General features: G+C 32.7%; 1 protein-coding gene across 1 annotated transcript; it reads left to right on the forward strand.

Annotated features, from left to right (window-relative positions):
- The first annotated feature begins 16,525 nt into the window (after positions 1-16,525).
- Positions 16,526-19,388, forward strand: LOC149216073 (disease resistance protein Roq1-like). The gene is made up of 5 exons (XM_089389810.1): positions 16,526-17,061; positions 17,301-17,325; positions 17,429-18,367; positions 18,695-18,829; positions 18,918-19,388. Exons 1-5 carry the CDS (start codon positions 16,526-16,528, stop codon positions 19,386-19,388), a joined length of 2,106 nt encoding a protein of 701 aa, XP_089245936.1.
- Positions 19,389-20,850: the final 1,462 nt, after the last annotated feature.

The raw sequence follows: 20,850 nt of genomic DNA on the forward strand, positions 1-20,850 counted from the left end.
GGTTTCACGAAGAATCCCCAATAGTATCTTATAGGGCCCATACAACCATGGGTCAGAACCACCACTTTAAATATCGATCCCTGACATTTTAAAATGGATACCATTTGAACCTAGAGAAAATGTCAGGGGAAGTTACGTCCTGGGGTATTCACGTCACGAGACGAAAAATATTTCAATAGTTAACAAAAATTTGATTATTCGCGAGGACAAGAGACTGGTGGGACCTAGACTACGTGTCCTTTGATGTGGACACTCTAGTGGGGACAAGTAGCCCTAAATTAGGTGACACGTGGCACTCCCGAGGAGGTCATGTGAATAGTGTGACATTGATATGACAAGGGAGTGATGTCATCCTTGTGGTTTTGAAAGGGGGACACAAATAAATTCCTAGGGTAAATTCTTTCGAGTAGGGAAGATCCTGATGGGACCTAGACTATGTGGTAGTTAACATGGAACTAAGTTGATGTGGTACAACAGTGGCATGCCACATGGAAATCTAATTTAACCTTTTAGAGGGTCCAAGTGGGCCAAAAATGGGTGACACATGGCACACGCAGAGTGGACACATGGATAGGATGACTTCAACATGATTAGGATGTAACGTCAACTCACAATTTCAGGAGGAGCATAGTGATAGAACCCCAAGGAGTTTTATGTTCCAGGGGACAAAGATATTCCTGGAATATGATGGAAAAGGAGTTTTGTACTGGCATGGAAGGACGTGGCTGGGAGAATGATAGGATGGCTAACGTAGCCAAGAGGTCTACGTGGTGATTGCAAGGTCTTCTGCATAACATGATTATGTGTCTAAGAGGTGACATGGTTATGGAGGGGAAGAAATATAACTGAGAGACCCCCTCCTTTCTCCATACTTCATGGGGGTGACACCCTCCCCCTCGTGTTGTCAATTTCATTGGGCCAATGACCACCATTCAATTTAGAGAATGAAAAGGAGTGGAACATCAACTAAGGGACCCCCCACCATCATGACACCAGTAAAGGGGGGAGGGGGTCATTCATTTTCATCTATGTCTTCGATCCCTCTGTTGGGTGTACTTCATAAATTGTCCAAGGCGTTGGCATGACATATATCATAGGTTTACACACACACACACAAACAATTCCACATTGACGAGTAGGATGACATGGGCCTCCCCTGAAAGGTGAAGGGCTAACACATGGGCGTCACATGGCAGCACAATGCTATCTTGATAAGACCTTAATGAATTGACTTCATATGTCCATATCTTCTAATCCGGATATTAGTTTTCAAAAAAATTTATAACATCAGAAATCTCTCGATAAGCCAGATAAAATAGTGATATTTATTTTGAGTCTTGAAAAGATTGAAAATTGATGAAACTTTTAGATCCCATTTCCATGCAGGACTATGGAGGTCAAGTTAATGATAGTAATGCCTTCATCTACCCTTAGTATGTAGGAGTGGAAGGAGTTATGTTACAAAAAATAGAGAGAAATTATAAAGATCATATCCCCTCCTATAGTAAACCTCAAGTTCAACCACCTTGTTGCATTTAAGATAACACAAAGAACCCTTGTGGAAAATTGAGGGACAACCCCCTAAATTTCAAGGTTTTGTGGGGAAATAAAACCTCCCTTCAAGAAGGTTGTTCCCCCATTATTTTATATAAGAGAGACTCAATTCTAAGTCTCAAGAGGGGAGATAACATTGCTACTGCATTCATTTTAGCTATGCAACTTTTAAAGCTTTCATAATTAGACTCACAATTTTTATTCAAGTTAATGGAAAAGTAGTTTTACTTTCAAGGAAGTTAGTGTTGAGAGTGTAGTAGGTCTTTGAGAACCTTAGGGAGGGCCCACCCATAGGAGCTCTAGAAATCCTTGTGTACTAGTTGCTTGATCATTTACATGATTATTTTTCATTATTTTCATAACATTATTTTCATGTTGCAATAGTTTAGTGAATGATATGCTTTACATTTTCTTATAAAAAATTGGTATTTTAGCAATTTTTTTTTCCTAAGTTGTTCTTATGAAATATACATGGAAGAAATAGGTTCCTTTAAGAGTTTTTATCTTCCAAAGTGTTGAGTTACTTCTTTAATCTCACATATGTAATTTTTTTACACACTTTCTTATAGGACTAGAGGGTTTCCTGTAAGATAGTCCTGAAACCCTCTCTTTTGTCATTTTCCTTCATGATAATATATATTTCATCTATCCATTCATAAAATGACACTTTTTAATGTGTTTTGGTTAATAAGAGAGTTAAGGAAATGAACAATGTTCTCTTCAGGAATGATTTATGTTTCTAGCATTTCTGAATTCTATTTGTTAGTGTTTTTATTCCTAAAGTAGTATTAAGGGTTACATTCCTATAAGGTAGAATAGGCCTTTCTCTTTTAGGAATTAGAAATAGTCATTTCTTCCTACAAACTAGAAAGATCATTTCCTTTCCTGCAAATCTCTTTCTAGTAACAATTATTTTCCTACAATTTGAAGTTAGTAAGAGTTTACTTACATTGAGTGATTGGCCATGAAATAACTCCACATTTTCATCTAATCACCCAAGGGACATTTTATTTCATTTGATATATCAATAGATTCATTATGAAGGGAGAAGAATTGCATGTTTCACATATAGTGCAAGACACCTCTTAAGTTTGTGTGAACCCTAGGTTGGCACTTAAAGCTTAGAATTTCACAAGTGTAGCATTGTTGTTGTAGTATTAAGGGCCATCAACAACCATACCATTAATTCTTATTGGAGGACACTTGCTCAATTTTCATAGGGATCATTCAGCAAAGAAAACTCCTTAAAAATAAGCATATTGAGAGTCAACATCGAGTAGCAACTTTTGTTAAATCCTACATTTTTTTGTAGTCAAGGTCTATTTTAGAAGTTTAGGTCTACAAAAGTTACTGAAAGCAACTGATTTTTGTTGGTATTAAATATCATATAAAAACAAGTAAAATCTCAATACTAAGAGATCAAGCTTTATTGCAATCAACTGAGGTCCTAAACTCTAGACACTACTCATTTATTAGTGTTTAAGATTCATCCTTTCTAACTGTAACAATATGTGAACTCTCTATTCATGTACTTTTTTGGTGTATTAGAAGCGTATTCAATATATGTATTTGATTCTTAACCTCTATGAATAAATCTTGAAAGTGATAATTGGGCACTACGTCCCCTACTACATGTGTCTCAATGATGAGAAAGTGAGATTTCGTGAATGATATAATTTGTATTAATGTGACCTTGCTCTTTCATTAAATAATTTTAGTGAAATTCATACTTTTGATCAAATACATTTGTTAGTTGCTAAATTCAATTTCTTAGCACATGTTTTGTCCCAGTAGGAGTTGAAGCGTTATTCAAATAACCTTTATCATATAATTCTATTTTTGTCATGTTTCTCATAACTTTCATATTATTCTCAAATTGTCTATTATATTTGAGAGATTATGTACATAATAGGTTTTTAATTTTATTGACTTGATATTATGAAAGGTTGATTCAAAATGTTAAGTCAACATCTTTAAAGTTCAAGATTATTGGATACCTTGGCATGGTTCCTTAGCCAAGAACATCTCAAGGAACAACATAGTCCATGATAACCACACCATATCCTTCAAACCCAAAATTTCCATTATAGCCCTCACAACAAATCCCCACTGTATTTTTTGGCATACTAACCCCTTCTTCTTTTATCACTACCACCATTGTTTCCTTGACTATTGCAACTATGAATATCATGTCAATCCCCATTCATCTAGTGGTAAAGATACTAATGTTACCATTTCTACTACTCTTGATTCCTTGCCTATCATAATTTTCAATAGGAATGGGTTGTTACTTATCACATTACACATGGATGATGAACTTGTACCATTAAAGAATTTAAAATGTCTTGGTAATTACTAATTATTAGTTATTGGTGTTTGATATAAACTCAATAATTTTATGTTGATTTGTAAATTAATCATAATGTATGGCTAAATTGTCAAGGAATAAAAAGTTTTATTTTGAACTATTTTTTCATCCACCATAGAATTGGATATAAGCACCAAGACTTTGATTTGAAGAAAGAGTTGATTCATTACATGGTGGGTTTTTCTAGGAAATATTTAACCAAAAGGTGGTTTATTCTATGGTAGAAAAGTATTTGTGGAAAAATAAATGCCACCTACATGAGACATCTTCATCGTGAACCTATTTATGGGAGTCCTTGAGTGGCTCCCAGAGAAAAGTGAGTGCACTAATGAGGATGCTAGGGAGAAAAATTGAAAAATGAAGAAAATAAGTTGAAAGTTGGAGAGGTATAAAGGTAATGATATAACACTAAGTGAATAAATCACTTTTTATTTTAGTTCTAGATAAATATTTTAGCTAATGATATATGATTCATATTAACATATTTTTAAGACTTTCGATAGATTTAAAGAAGCATCAAAGACCATCAAGACTAGATTGTAGAGAGTTCGACAAAACAAAATTGACTCCCTAAGGATATATTCATATTAAAGATAAACTTGTAAGTATTAAATTATTAAAGCTTTCATTATTGAATTGTTCAACTCTTTTTTATGGCTAAGTTGAATTAATTGTGTTATGTTATGATATGTAGTTGGATAAGTAAAAATAGGTTCCTACAAGAGATCAATTAGAAATAGCTTTAACAGGGATGTAAATGAGTGAAATATATTTTGAATGATAAAATTATAATCTTGTTTATAATTTATGGTTTATAAACTAATTATAAATAGTATAATAGGTAAAAGAAAATATTATTTATGATTAAGAAAACATTGTGGTAATGAGGCCATTATAGACGAACCTATAGGGATGATAAGTGTATAGATGCATGATGATGGACATTAAATTGAACTCTATAATAGAATGCTTAATTTTGTTATATACTTATATAATTTTTCTTATTATTGAAGCTGTACCATTTAATGAGGTTGTGGATATGAATGGAATTAAATTGAACTCTAGATATAAAATGTTTAATTTTTTACGCTTTTATTTTTTGGGGGTTATAGATATTGTATTAATTAATGAGGTTATTGGTGAAGATTAGTGAGATGTGATTTAGACTATTGAAGTTTACTACAATATATGTTATATAGGTCAAAGTACAATAGCTCGAATGGTAGCTAGCGAGTTTAATCCCCCCTCCACCCAGGTTCTATTCTCTGGATACATGTTAACTTGTGAAAAAAAAATTATACAAGTTGAAAATTTTGACGAGTAATTTCTATAAGCCCAAAGGGGTAGGAAAATTTGAATATATAGATATAAAGGTGAATAGTGGCACCTGTTGTGATTCGATCCTAGGCATTTCTAAGAACAATCCTATAAAGTTACCAATTCACCAGTTACCATGAAAAAAAACATATGTTATATAGTATACATACAGATAAACTATAAATATATATTTTTGTTAGGAAATAAAAATGATGCAATACATAAATAAGTAATTGATAACATGAAAACTACCATGTAAATGAGTTGTGGTTCACCTCAACTTCATTTCTATATACTTGGCCACTCTAGCTAGGAAAATTTGAATATATAGATATAGAGGTGAATGGTGGCACCTGTTGTGATTTGATCCTAGGAATTTCTAAGAACAATCCTATAAAGTTACCAATTCACCAATTACCGTGAAAAAAAACATATGTTATATAGTATACATACAGATAAACTATAAATATATATTTTTATTAGGAAATAAAAATGATGCAATACATAAATAAGTAATTGATAACACGAAAACCACCATGTATATGAGTTATGGTTCACCTCAACTTCATTTCTATATACTTGGCAACTCTAGCTAGGAAAATTTGAACATATAGATATAGAGGTGAACAGTGGCACCTGTTGTGATTCAATCCTAGGCATTTCTATGAACAATCCTATAAATTTACCAATTCACCAGTTACTGTGAAAAAAAAACATATGTTATATAGTATACATATAGATAAAATATAAATATATATTTTTGTTAGGAAATCAAAATGATGCAATACATAAATAAGTAATTGATAACATGAAAACCACCATGTATATGAGTTGTGGTTCACCTCAACTTCATTTCTATATCCTTGGCCACTCTAGCTAAGCCTGGTCGCTTGCGACAACTTACAATAGACTTCACAAGGCTTTCTTGATTACAACAAATAACATGGGAAAATACCAAGGGTTACCAAAACCATGGGCCCATAACAAAACTAGATCTAGATCTTTCAAGATTCAGTAGTAGGAGTAATTATAATATTTCAACACCACCCTTAATATTTATCTTCTTGTCCAATCTTCTAATTGTTGATTTTTTGTCTTCGTCTTGATTTGAGACATGTTCTTATCTTTAGTTTCCTCATCCTTCGGCTTGCTTGGTCCTTCCTTTTTCACTTGCAAAAATATGATCATTGATGTCCATATAAAAAAAACATTTATCGATATTGGCTCATCAACATGTTAGATTCCTCCTTAACGATGACTTGTTCCTAACCATCTCACGTTCTAAGATTACTCACACATTCCCCCCTTAGTGAAAGATTCAACATATCTGAAAACATCAAGCTAGCATATGAGTACACCTACCACCCTTGTACCTATCCAAGTGATTCATTGCACAACTTCATCCTACATCCTCTCTATGCATGATAGGGATGAATGTGTGTGCTACCATGCTACAACATATATGCCTGAATAATGAGGCTTACAACAAGCCTAGGGAATTGAACTTGCCTGAGGCTAGGCTTTACACTTGGACCAAAATCTTTGGGGTGTTCGGTACAACCAACCATGCAACCCTTGAAACATTACATCATTTCAATGCAGGTACAACAAGTGTTTGAATGATGTACAACAACAACAAGATTAGACTCATCATGTGCCCAAAACATGAGGCATTAGAAAAAACTGTGACTGTTTATCAAGGTCATTGCCCGTTGTCGATCTCATCTACTAGAAATCGTTCCATTCAAATTCTATCCTAACTCTATATCATAATACAACTTTAAACATAAGTCCTATTATATATATCTTGCTTAATCCACTTCCAATCTGATTGTATTTATCCAATTCCAAAACAGAAAAATATCCTCCTTCAAACCCTTTTGGCAAAGGCTAACTTTAATGACTCCTTTAGTGAATGACACTTCCTTCAATCCACGGATAGAACCTTTCGTATTTAGATACATTTACCACACTATGAATAGTGGTGGGTTTGCAAATTTTCACTCCAAAGCCTCTATGATATCCTCTTCACCTCTTCGTCCAAAATACCCTACTATGTTTTGTTAATCATTTTTTGGTGATCTATGGATTTGAGTCCATGCACTAATAAGAAAGCTCTCCCTTCTTGGCTAGGTTTTACAACAATGATAAATGCAAGTCCTATTACACAAAATCTAGCACCTGGTGCAAAGCCTCATTAGGTGACCTAGATAAAGTGCAACTCATGAGAATATCATCACTATCACCTCAACAACTACTCACCTCTCTTTAGTGAAGGACACAATCCAACACAAGGGATTCTTCCCTAGTAGTGATTAGGGATAAAGTAACTCAAGGATCTTAAGTTAAGTGCCAACTAAGGATCCTACAACATGGATTCACCCAATAAAGGTATGGAAAATTAGAGTTTGAGATGGATGAAGGAATAAGTTCTAGATTTGGGTTCAAGGGACCTATGAGTCAATCTAAAAGATATGGTTGGTCTAAAATGTTTCAAATAGGTATTTGGAACAGATAAAATCAATAAAATACTCAATGTTGATATAAACTAGGGTTTTAAATCAAACGGTTGCATCAAAACAATACTTTATGACAACAAGGCCATGAAAATTGTGAATAAACTATGTGAAATGAAGGCTAAACTAGAGAGAAAATGAGGGACAAAGTTACAACAAATTTTGATGGTTAATAAAGCATAGAACAACAAATAAAACATTCATGTTATCCCTAAAAAATGGTAGAAAATGCATGGAAAAATTCATTGTTACTTCTCTAAAGTACTTCTACACAATGTTTAATCCTAGGGCATACATCAACAAGTCATTAAGTGCTAAAATTTGTAAGATTTTTTGGTACTTTAACCTAATTTACTGTGAAATAATAAAGAAGTGATTTATATACTTTAAAATAATGCCACAGGAAAGAAAGAAGTGATTTCTCATTCTAGGGCATACAGAGTCTATGATACAAATACTTAGGTTTCCTTCTAGTGATACTAAATCCAAAAAATCTAAGGGAAATAAAATAACTTAGCCTAGGGTGTGAGATTTAGGTTCTCTATTTTTTGGATGATTGAGGGAAAGAAAAACCTAGTAACTATATTCCTCAAATACTTGGATGGGTGATTTCGCTCAACACAGTAAAATGAAGAAAATACTAGATAAACTTTTTTTTCTAACACACATATATACACATCACTTTAAAAATTAAAATAAAAAATGTATTAAACATACTAAAAAATGGCATATATATATATATATATATATATATAAACATCAAAATTTTGAGTTAGCATGTTTAAATTTGGTATTAATAGTTACAATATATTGTTTTCAAAACTATATATAATTTATGTTATTTACTAACTAAAAAATAAAATTTTATATCAATCAAAATATATATATATATATATATAAAAGTGTTAAGCACTTTGTATTAAAATCAAATGATTATTACATAGATCAAAAAAATTATGCTATTGTTTTATGGGAAGGAGACTAGATCAATAACATAAGCTCACAATCCGGAGGTTTCTAAGACCTCTTATAGATCATTTTTTAATTATAAACTTATAGAAACTACTAGATGTGCTAGACCTTGACATGCATTGACATTAAAAGAAAAAAAGACTACTACTGTTGCAAGCAAAAAAACAAGTGAGTCATAACAACTAGTGAGTTGAACTTCCAAGCATCTAGGCTAGTTGGTCACGACCCTCATTCAAGGAATAAGAGATGATGGTTGATCCCTTGGCTAGAATGGTCAACTTGCAGTCATTATTGTTAATCCCCCTCCCCTTCCCCAACTTTTCCAATGGGATAGAATTTTCCTTTGAGCCCTCCTATACCTCTGTATACCACCTGCAATATTCAGATAATATTTAACCTTTTACAAACTTCATTCCATAATCATTGAAGTGACTTTAACACATACAATACACCAAGTATAGTGGAATCTACAACTCTTTTTATATGAATTATCATCATATCAAAATAATATATATATATTATAAAATATTAACATGCCAATTTATTAAATATGAATGGAGATAAAATTATCAAATTTTTGTATTTAAAAATATTTTATATTAAAAAAATACAACTTAAAAATTTAATCCCTATCCATTCTAATATTTCATCAATTTTATAAATACTATATTGTAATTTTATATCACTAAAATATAATAACTTATTAATATTTTACTTTTGTATAAAATATAATTTGTAGTTAGAACAAAATGGGTTTCGCATTCTTATCAACAACGTGCAACCCTAATGAAAAGAATAAAGGATGACAACACCATTCTTTATTAATAGATAAATGGTGACATGCATCTACATTCTGCACAATTGTTTAATTTATTTGATATTTTTAGAATCATTAGCTTCCTTAAAGGTTTGTCATAACCTCCCATTGCATTTCATATGGATCTTCCTCCACCATCGTGATTTTTCATCCTAAAAATGAGATTTATGAGATTTATATAATTACGCCGTAAGGCATTCCCTTTTGAAAAGAATTCCTTCCCATGCCACCTGTATTATCGTGAGTCATTGATCTAGGTGTTAGACGATTGAAACATTCACTACCGTAAGATTCAAGACCGATACTTAAGATTCAAGACCGATACTAATTAGTTAATCAGAGATTGATATTAATAAGTTAATCAGTTATGAATGATATTAGTCAATTATGAATTTAATCTGAATTGGTTTAAAAAAAATTCCAGTTTAATCTGAATTGGTTTAAAAAGAAATTGGATGAGTGGAGTAGAGCGGCTTCTTGGAGGATTATTTGTTGGGATCATATATCATGAGCAATTCAGAGTGGAGTAGAGTGGCTTCTCGGAGGCTTCGATCGGCTCAAGAGGCGCAACAGCGATATGAAAAGTTCCAACAATAAAAGGCTCACAACAGATGTTTTCTTGGCATTGGAAGCAAGCCCGCGGGAAGCGTGGCATCATGGATTGATGAACTTCCCCTAAGTGAGACTGTACTTATTTATGAATTGTGATTTCTATGAAGCAATTCTTGATGTAGAAGCATATTTTTAAGATATAATCTTCAGGAGACAAAAGAGACTTGTAATTGAGTTTAATGGACAAGAATCGCAGTGAAATGAATAAGGATTATGAAAATCTAGGAAGGTTGTTAGAGCCCATAAATTTCTGTATGTCATTAGGAAAACCAAGTATTTACCCAGAAACTGTAAATTCAAAATTATTTGCAAAACACTAATGTCGACAGAATTAACTTGTGGAATTATTTTTGAACACATAAGAAATTGTTTAAACAGTTAATAATAACTAGTAAATCTTGAAAAGAAATAACATTGACCCAGATTTGTTCCTCACAGCGAATCATTGAATAACAACCTGAGAATGGTTCTAGGATTAGTTGTTGAGGAAATTAGAGCATGGAATTCAGCGATAAAATGGGTCTTTATATTCTAGAAATGAACGGAAAAGAAACAAAAAATTGAAAGAGAACCCCTAGCAAGAGAAGCTCAAGAATTTGAATATATATATATATAGATATATTCAGAAACAAAATCTTACTATGAAAGAAAATCCACTTTACAAGTCGTAGAGGCCTTTTGCAATTAAAATAGCAACTATCAAAACAGAAATTGTAGACTTAATTTCAAATAATAAAGCTTGGAAACCCTAGAACTGGAAAAACAAGTAATCTGTTTCAATTAAGTAGTGTTCCCTTTTTACATCTAGATTATACAAACTAACATAATAAGCAATAATAGTAATACCCTGAATTCTAGTGAATTAGTAGTGGGGTTTATCGGTAATGGCTGAACAACACAGAAACAACAATTAATATCTAAAAAGACTCTTCAAGAATAATCTTTCAGAGAACGAATTCCCTCATTATCGACAAACCCCAACTGGGAAAGAGTTTCAAAGCACCTGGAGTCTGGTTGCTTTGGTGCCCTTGCAATGACAAGAGCCAAGGAGGTGGAAGGGAACTGGGTTTAGGTTATCCTAGAGTTTGAAGCCAAAAAATCGTCATTAACCATGCACAAGAAAAGAACCCAGTCATTGAGGGAGATTTTCTTAAAAGAAGGCTATAACTTTCAGTGCCAGAAATATGCTCAAAGAGGAAGAAAATATACTCATCTACGACCCGGTCATTACCTTGAGAGATGGGGGAAGCCATGGCAGCCATACCTGCAACTAAGACAAGCAGGATTGCGAGATTTAACAAATTGAAAACTTAGAAACGAAATAAACGCAAAATGAGAACCCGCATCACCTTAAACCTTGCATAAGAGAAGAGTCAAGCCACTGCCTGGACGTAAACAACAGGGAAGAAACCTTTCTTCAGTCGGGGAAGGAAAAACAATTATATCAGTTCTACAAGAAGCTCGAATGAAACAAAGATTGCAGAGATAGGCGTCTCTGAGACCCAAGGATGGCAGAGCCGAGACCTCCTCGCAAGGGAAACTTGAATGAGAGGCAGGAGGCTAGACAAAATGTGGTAGTTACCCTAACTCAATGGAAATTTCTCCACACCGTCGAATGGCAGAGCGTGAAATCTATGGTTTGCACAATGACAGGTGTTAACTATTGAGGAATTGGAAGCATCATGAAGTGAGATAGATGGCTCAACAACACAAAAACGATAACTGATATTTAAACTGGGGCCTCCCTTGTTGGTAAAGGGAGAGATGAAATTATTGGCCCAACCAATGTGGCCATTGCCACGTGAACAATTTTGTACGATATTTCACTCAATAATATGTTTTAATATGTTTGTGCCTTTTCTCAAAGTCAGGCCATTGCCACGTGAACAATTTTGTACGATATTTCACTCAATAATATGTTTGTGCCTTTTCTCAAAGTCAATAAGGGCTTTCCTGGTTGGGATTCAAGAAAGAGGGGTTGATGTTATTGGCTCCACCATGGTTTGATTCCCCAAGGGGTAGGCTCAATTCCCATGGGTCATTTAGCTAGCACAAGGGGGAAGGGGGTCATTTAGGACCTTGGAAACACTATAAAAGCTCAGAAACAATAGATATCTCCAATCACATTTTCTCACAGTGTCCACCCCCAGTAAAGATTTTAAAAATTACATGTAGAACTATGAGATTTTATGATACTAGGGGTGTCTTTTGCCAATTTGATAATACGTGTCCCTCAAAGGCACCCTACAATTGATCATAAGCCTTAAAAAACTACTATGGTTCAAACTTTTGCAAAATCCAAACACATATACAAGTGTTATTCGAAATACTTACGGCATTTCCTTTATAACATTTGGTGCAAATGCTAATTACTTCTATTTTTAACTAAAAGTCAATAGAACCCTGTGTACACCATTTAACCTCACAACTTTCATTGATATTTCCATTTTTTTTTCACACAAATTTATATTTCCACATACTCGTGTTTAATAATTAACTAATTTCAATTTTTAACATTTTCTTCACCTTACATATTTTCAAAGCTGTGATTTCGTCCCACCTCAAAAATTTGATTTATATTTCGACATCCTTGTATTTAGTGTCAAATACTCACATTTTTCTTCGTCTTAGCCTACGTATTCTCAAAGACATGATTCCTTTCACACGATGCGTGCCTCTTCACTTAACCTATTTCATCAAATATATATGTAATATCTTTGTTTAATATTTAGAGTCACACTGGTTGATTTTTTTCATTGACATTTAATGGAATTATAATTTTTTATTATAAATTGGGTGAGATTTCAACATTTTACATGGATTTACTAGGATGCCGGTGACATCAATCAATTTTTTATATATATAGTTTTATGAATTTACCTAAAAGTAAGGATGAATTTTACTTTATTAAAGAAAACATAATTATGTTGTATTTTTAATTCTAATTTACGATTATGTGAATGGATGGATATAATTGAAATAATCTTTTAATTTATATTTTATTTCCTTAATTTTCTTAAAAATTAAGATTTTGAAATGGTTTCATTAAATTATTTTTTATTGAATTAAAAAATATATATTTTGAAATCTTTATATAAATTTAAAGAGAAAAAAAAGCTAGTTATTATAAGGAGGGGAGTATCCCCAATTTCAAAGACCAAAATTATGTTCTTGTCTTGATGTATGTTAGAAAGAAAATAAACATTGTAACTAATTCTTAATATGAGCTTCAAAGTCAAATTTGACATCATTGGGCTATTCCCAAAACACCTTGGGACTTAAGATTGTGTAGCCTTTGCCATACTAGGAGCATTGAAGATGAAAATCACTTCTCTTAGATTATCCAACTCTTATATTAGTTCTAATTTTCAAATTTTTTGTCACACTACTAACCTTATTGACTTGTTAAGTTAGTAAAACTACCATGATCTAGAAATGTTTTTTTCCATTCTTTGGATCATAGACATAAAGTGTTAAAGAATCTCAATTACTTTTTTTTAAATGTCCAGTAGACCATATTCGTCTGGTTGGTCTTAATGGATGTTAATCATCATCATCATCATTTTTTATTTTTATTTTTAATTATTAAAGTTTAAAACTTATTTTATTTTAGTTAAGTATATGTAAAAAACATTTTATTAAATACCTAATGATCTATAAAAAATTATCAAAATATTTGATTAATTTTTCATTGTTTTACATGTTCAGAATCTCTTCCCTGGTGATTTTGACAATTTAGATGAATCTAAGTCTTGATTACTCAATCCACGGGTTAAAAAGCCCTAGTCATTACCTATAAAAAGGAGCATTTTGACAATCTCGATTATCTTTATAAATTTTATAATCATGAAAATTTTGTTAATTATCATCACCACTAACCATATAAAAGACCATATACATTTAATACATATTTAAGTGACATACTTAACGTAAATAATATTTTCACACATATACATATATAATTAATTACTATCACTTTTAAGTTAAATTTAAATTTATAAACTTTTTCAAAATTTATAATAAATCTCATTTTTTAATTATAAAAATTATAAAATATATTATTATATAATTATATAATAAAAATTAACATAAAAACCCCTCAACCTTAATTAAAATCTAAATTATTAAACTAAAAAGTGAAAGACCAAACATTATCAAATTATGGATGGTAATTTATTAGTCTTTTTAATATTTTGATGAATTTTTACTATAATTTTTTCTTTTACCTCATCTTTTTATACTTGACTAGGATTAAGTATTATTTTCTCAAAAAGTAAGATGCCAACATTATTAAAAAAATAATTGTAATTAATTTCATGTTTCATTATTATATTTTTGTTTTAATATTTGAATGAATTTTTATTATAATTTTTTATAATAATTAATTTAAATTAATTAAATTAAAAATTAAAAATATGAATAAAAATGTTAAGTTTTATTAACATAAATGATTGAGATGGTTTTTTTTTAAGCAAAACAACCTAATATAAAATCTCATGAGATGATTATACTTATACTAAGGAGAAAAACCATGCTAAAAAAATCCATTAAAAATTAAATCAATAACTTTTAAAATTAATTAATTTCATTATTCAATCCCTGATAAATATAAGTGAGCCGTACACAACCTTGACGTTTTTCTTGAAAGTTTCGCAGTTACCATAATAACGCCGCGGTTTCCATTATACGATACCACCGAAGTTGCCAATTCCTCTAGTATTAAAAAAAAAATAACGATGTGGTTTCCATTTCAATTAAACTTATTAAAAAAACTATCTTTACTCTAAAGGAAAAACCTAAATTCAAATTAAAATATTAAAATATTAATTGATAACTATTTAAAATAATTAATTTCATTATTGCGTACTTGGCTTTGGATTGACGGTGAATGGATGAACTTTTAAGGTACTCCTTGTGATAGGTCGTGGGTTCAAATCCCTTTTGAGTGCTTACTTACCAAAAAATAATAATTTCATTATCCAATTCATAAACAAATTTGAGCGATTGAAATTTTCTTTGAAAATTTGGCAGTTCCAAAAGTCTTATAAAAAAAAAAAAAAACTAAACTAAAATTTAACTTGGATTGAAAAAATAAAAGAACAAACTAAATTGAAATTGAAATTAAAAAATAAATTGATAACTAATAAAATTAATTAATTTCATTATCCATTCCATTAAAGAGTTTCTAATTAATTAATTTCATTATCCATTCCATTAAAGAGTTTCTAATTAATTTCATTATCCATTCCATTAATGAATTCGAGTGAGTATTATGCAAGGTTGAACAATTTTTTTTCAAGGAGACTGTTTTTTTGTCTTTAAAATTATGGAAATTCTAGTTATATTTTAAAAAAATTTGATAGAGATTTTTTAAATATAAATATAAATTATTAAATTCCAAAATTTTTGATGATGTTGAATTTATTTTAACAATTGAAAATATAATTTAAATACTACCTCTATCAAATTTTTTGAATTTTTTTAACCCACATTCTGCAACTACTTTTGACTTTCCATACAATTCCACATTCCAACCAAAAAATAATAATTTCATTATCCAAATCATAAACAAATTTGAGTGATTGAAATTTTCTTTGAAAATTTGGCAGTTCCAAAAGTCTTTGGGTATTCATTTAAAGAAAAAAAAACAACAACAACAACTAAACTTTAACTTGGATTGAAAAAATAAAAGAACAAACTAAATTGAAATTGAAATTAAAAAATAAATTGATAACTAATAAAATTAATTAATTTCTAATTAATTTCATTATGCATTCCATTAATGAATTTGAGTGAGTATTATGTAAGGTTGAACAATTTTTTTTCAAGGAGACTGTTTTTTTGTCTTTAAAATTATGGAAATTCTAGTTATATTTTAAAAAAATCTGATAGAGATTTTTTAAATATAAATATAAATTATTAAATTCCAAAATTTTTGATGATGTTGAATTTATTTTAACAATTGAAAATATAATTCAAATACTACCTCTATCAAATTTAAAAAAAAAATTTAACCCACATTCTACAACTACTTTTGACTTTCCATACAATTCCACATTCCAACTACTTTTGACGTTCCATACAATTCCTCAGCCTCGGTAAACAACTCCGTTTTTTCCGACCGTGGAGGTGCGTTTGAGTATCCAGAGCCCAACGTTGAATTTTTCTTTGAAAGTTTCGCGGTTCCAATCATCCAGATTGGGTATCCATATTACCCAGGCGACCTCATTTCATTGCTCAACGCGTCGACTATATCTTTAAATCCGTGTTCCCTTGTACTTCCACCGATCAAACTTGGATCGCTTTTGCTCCATCCTCTTGTTATTGTTTCTGTGTACCACGGCGTATTATTTCCATATTACAATAGCAATGGCAAATCTAAGTACCATCCTCAGTCTCGGTAATAACGCTTTCTCCACAGCCTCCTCTTCCGCCTCGACTTCTTTGTCCTGTTACCAAGTGTTCATAAACCATCGGGGGCCTGACGTAAAAAACACCTTCGCCAGCCATCTCTATAGACGCCTTCTTGATCGTGGATTGAGTGTCTTTTTGGACAGGGAGGAATTGGAGGAGGGTCACAATATTTCTTCCCAAATAGAACAAGTTATCCGCACTGCCTCTGTCCACATTGCCATTCTCTCTCCAACTTACGCGGAGTCTAGTTGGTGCCTGAATGAGCTCGTTCTTATGAAAACCTCGCGGGCTACCATTCTTCCCATTTTCTTCAACGTGGATCCCTCTGTAGTCCGCCATACAGTGAAAGATGGAGAGTACGCAGAAGCCCTGCGGAATCTTCAGAAGAAGAGAACATTCGACCCTCTAACTGGTAAAGATGAGCCACGCTACGGCTTTAGATACCATTCAGAGTTGGAGAACAACACTTTCATATGTTGCAGATCTGAGCGGTTTCGAGCTGAAATCTTTTAATGGGTGAGGATTTTCCACTGTCTCTCCCATTCTGTGTTAGTATTAAATTTGTTGGAATTAGATAAGGTGCGTGAGCTGAAATCTTTTAATGGTGAGGATTTTCCATTGTCTCTATCATTATGTGTTCGTATTAAATTTGTTGGAATTATATAAGGTGCTCGATGTTTACAAGGCGTTTTTGACTGCATATTTTACTTTATCCATGAATATTATTCAGGGACGAGGGCGAGCTCTTGGATAAGGTCCTGCAAAGAGTTTTGAATATCTTTTCAAAACGACCGTTGTTGTCCGTGAACAACTGGGTTGGAACTAAAATTAGAAGAATTTGAAAAGATCGTGTTGCAGGAGCAGGAGGAGCAGGTGAAACCCAAAGTTGTGGGGATTGTGGGTGTTGGTGGGGTAGGAAAAACGACACTGGCGAAAGAATTCTTCAATCTTAAGAGGTCGAATTACGACGAATCCTCCTTTTTGTTTGAGGTTAGAGAAAAGTTTCTAAATTATTTGCAAAGCAAGCTCATTAAGGACTTGAAACTTCTAAATATTGAAACGGAGTGCTCAGAGGAAGCTATAGGGATACTTGAACATAATCCCTTATCTTGTCACGCACTGATAATTTTAGACGATGTAAGTGATGCTGATCAACTGGATCTGCTTTTGCCAATCAAAAATAGCCTTAGCTGTGAAAGCTTGATTTTGGTTACCTCGCGTGATAAGCACGTCCTCAAAAGCGCAGGAGTGCTAGAGTCATCGGTTTATAATCTAACTGGACTGAATATCTCGCAATCCAAACAACTTTTCTGTTCCTATGCCTTTCATCAGCCATTTCCACTACCTGAATTTGCAGATCTAGTAAATCAGTTTGCTAGAGTATGTGACGGGTTGCCATTATCATTGAAGGTAGTTGGGGCACTCGTTTGTGGCCATGACAAATCCTATTGGACAGAGCAACTGGATCGACTTCAACACAGACTACCTATGAAGATAGAGGAAAGTCTTAGAATCAGTTATGACTCGCTTATACAAGAGGATCAGTCAATTTTTTTAGATATTGCTTGTTTCTTCATTAGAGAAGACAGAGATAAGGCAATCAGAATATGGGGTAATTCGGGATTACAAAATTTGCAAGACAAGTGTTTGTTAGATGTGGACAATGAAAATAAAATAAATATGCATCATCACATCAAAGAGCTGGGAAGAAAAATTGCTAAACAAGTGTCCATGCCCCATCGTATTTGGGATTTGACGACCAACAACACTGACAATTTGTTGCAGCAATTGTCACCTGTAAGTATTTCGTATTCCAAACCTTCCTCTTCTGTTTAATTAATTTTTAATCTGTAAAATTCCTTAATTTAAGAGAAAAGATAGATAGTTTTACTGTAGACTTTTCATCAATGAACAGGGAAGAACCGAATTTCACGGAATTATCACAGTGTGTTCCTCCATTGATTTCTTCAGGGATGAACATACCCTTTCAAATACCACGAGCTCACGAAGATCGCGGATCAAAAATTCAGAAACTAGGCATCTATTCTATAATTTCCAATCTCCTGGTATGAGGAAGTTGCAACTGAAAAAGATCATTTACTCGACATATTGTGCACAGTGCAGCTACCACATCTCCTATGGCTCCGCTGGTATAGATATTTCTACACTGCTCTGCCGGTAGGGATGCCGTTGAAGAATTTAAGAGTTCTAGAAATGGAGGGAAGCAGATTGAACACACTGTGGCCACATGAATCTCGGGTAGGAAAACATGTGTGCCTTTTGTGCTTTCCTCATTTAATTTCTCATTTGTAGAATACAATCTTACGTTGAAACATCAACTTTGCAGGAGTTGCCCCTCGAACTGAGAGAGTTAAATATCTGGGCTCCCCTTTTAGAGATTCCAAGGTCTATAGGACAGCTGAACTATCTCGAAAGAATTGCCATACAGAATCACTCCAAAGCAATCAGAGTCAGAACGCTGCCCGACGAATTTTGCCTTCTGCGCTCTTTGAAATACTTAGTTTTCAAAGGGTTTTCAAGCCTGGTGTCGCTGCCTGTTGCATTCGGACAGCTAACAAACCTCCAGCTCATCGAATTGGAAGGTGCTTCCTCTTTGCAGATGCTTCCCAATTCATTTGAAAAGTTAACTCAACTGAAACATCTACCATTGAGGGGTTGCTTGAGTTTGACCATTTCCAAGGGAACTCTAGGAGATATTACAACGCTGGAATACTTGGAAAACTTGGATTTCCAAATTTCCATGAGAATAATTACCTTAGAGAAGACCAAAAAAAATCTGATAATTAAAATTACATGAACTTTTTTTTAGATAATTAAATAAAACTGAAATATTTCCAAGATTTCATGGATAAAATTGAAGTAAAACCATTATTCTCATTTTTATCTCTAAATAAATATGAAATCTACCTTCAAAATATGACAGATAATGTGAACAACTTTTATTTTTGAAGAATCTAAGAAAGCTTATTAAGAAATGGGAAAACTGAAAATATAATCACAAACACTTGTGTTCAAAAAATTTAACCCTCCTTCCAGAAGACAATTATATAGAAATCTGAGAACAAAACTCTGATTATAGTATAAAATCAATTTCTGAATCGATTCAAATGACAAAATACTATAGGAACTATAATTCACATAAAATCTTGGAAATATTTCAGTTTTATTTAATTATCTCAAAAGGTATAACATTATTGATCGGTCACCAAACCACCATATTGGATAGAATAGATAACCAAACCACCATATTAAATAGAATTAACTCTTCATTTCTGCTGAGAGGTATTGTTTCTGGCGAGAGGCAATGAATAGCTTTCTGATGGATCAGTTCACGATTAGCCAAAATTTTAGTTTCTGTATGTACATATATTGGTCATTCAGCCAACATATTGATTAGGTTTTATTGTCTTCCAAAGAGTTGTTTCTCTTTTATGATTTTTCTCATTTAAAATTTTGATCCGGAATTTGGGATGAGCGAAGGTGAATAAAATTTATCATTATTTTTAATTTTTTTTTAAGTAAATAAATGTTGTTTTACGAAGACAAATTTGCCAAAACTTCAAGAAAGCTTTCAAACAGGGAGCGAGAATTGCAAAAATCCCATTAAAATTTAAAATATGACGTAAGATCAAACCCCCGAGATGAAAGAGCAACCCTGGATTTAAAAAATAAAAAAAAGGAATAAGATTTGGTCAAAGAATTAGCCCTGCCCCCAGAAAATGATCCGGAATTTGAGTTCGAAGTTTGCAGTTTTTTTTTTCTCGGAACTTCGACTTTTTCAATTCCATGCACGGTTTTCACTTGTGTTCAAAGAATTTAACCCTCCTTCCAGAAGAGATTACGAATTTAGTATTTATCAGACACCCTCATAAAACTTTCACAATCTCACACCCGACAAAACCAAATTCTGAAGTACAGAAGTGTAACAGTACTAGCATGAGAGGGCTTTGCATTGCGGTAGAGCGTTACCGGTTTCGAAGGGCTGCAGGGGCTGCTCATGTTCGATGGTTGCAGGGTCTGAATTGCCAGGATTAGTCCAGAAGCCGATAGCGAAGGGCTGCAGGGGCTGCGCCTGTTCGATGGTTGCAGGGTCTGAATTGCCAGGATTAGTCCAGAAGCCGATAGCGTATTGAGTCCGGTTGGTGTATGGAGGATGGATCTCGGCAGAGTTTATGAGCTTTAATGTGTGGGTTGGTAAACTATGGAGGATGCATCCAGGCAGAGTTTATGAGCATTAATGCGTGGGTTGGTGAACCTCA

This window comes from Pinus tabuliformis, chromosome 1_1 (assembly GCF_031772625.1).
Source record: "Pinus tabuliformis cultivar Carrire ecotype Pingquan chromosome 1_1, CPIR1, whole genome shotgun sequence".
NCBI classification, from domain to species: domain Eukaryota; kingdom Viridiplantae; phylum Streptophyta; class Pinopsida; order Pinales; family Pinaceae; genus Pinus; species Pinus tabuliformis.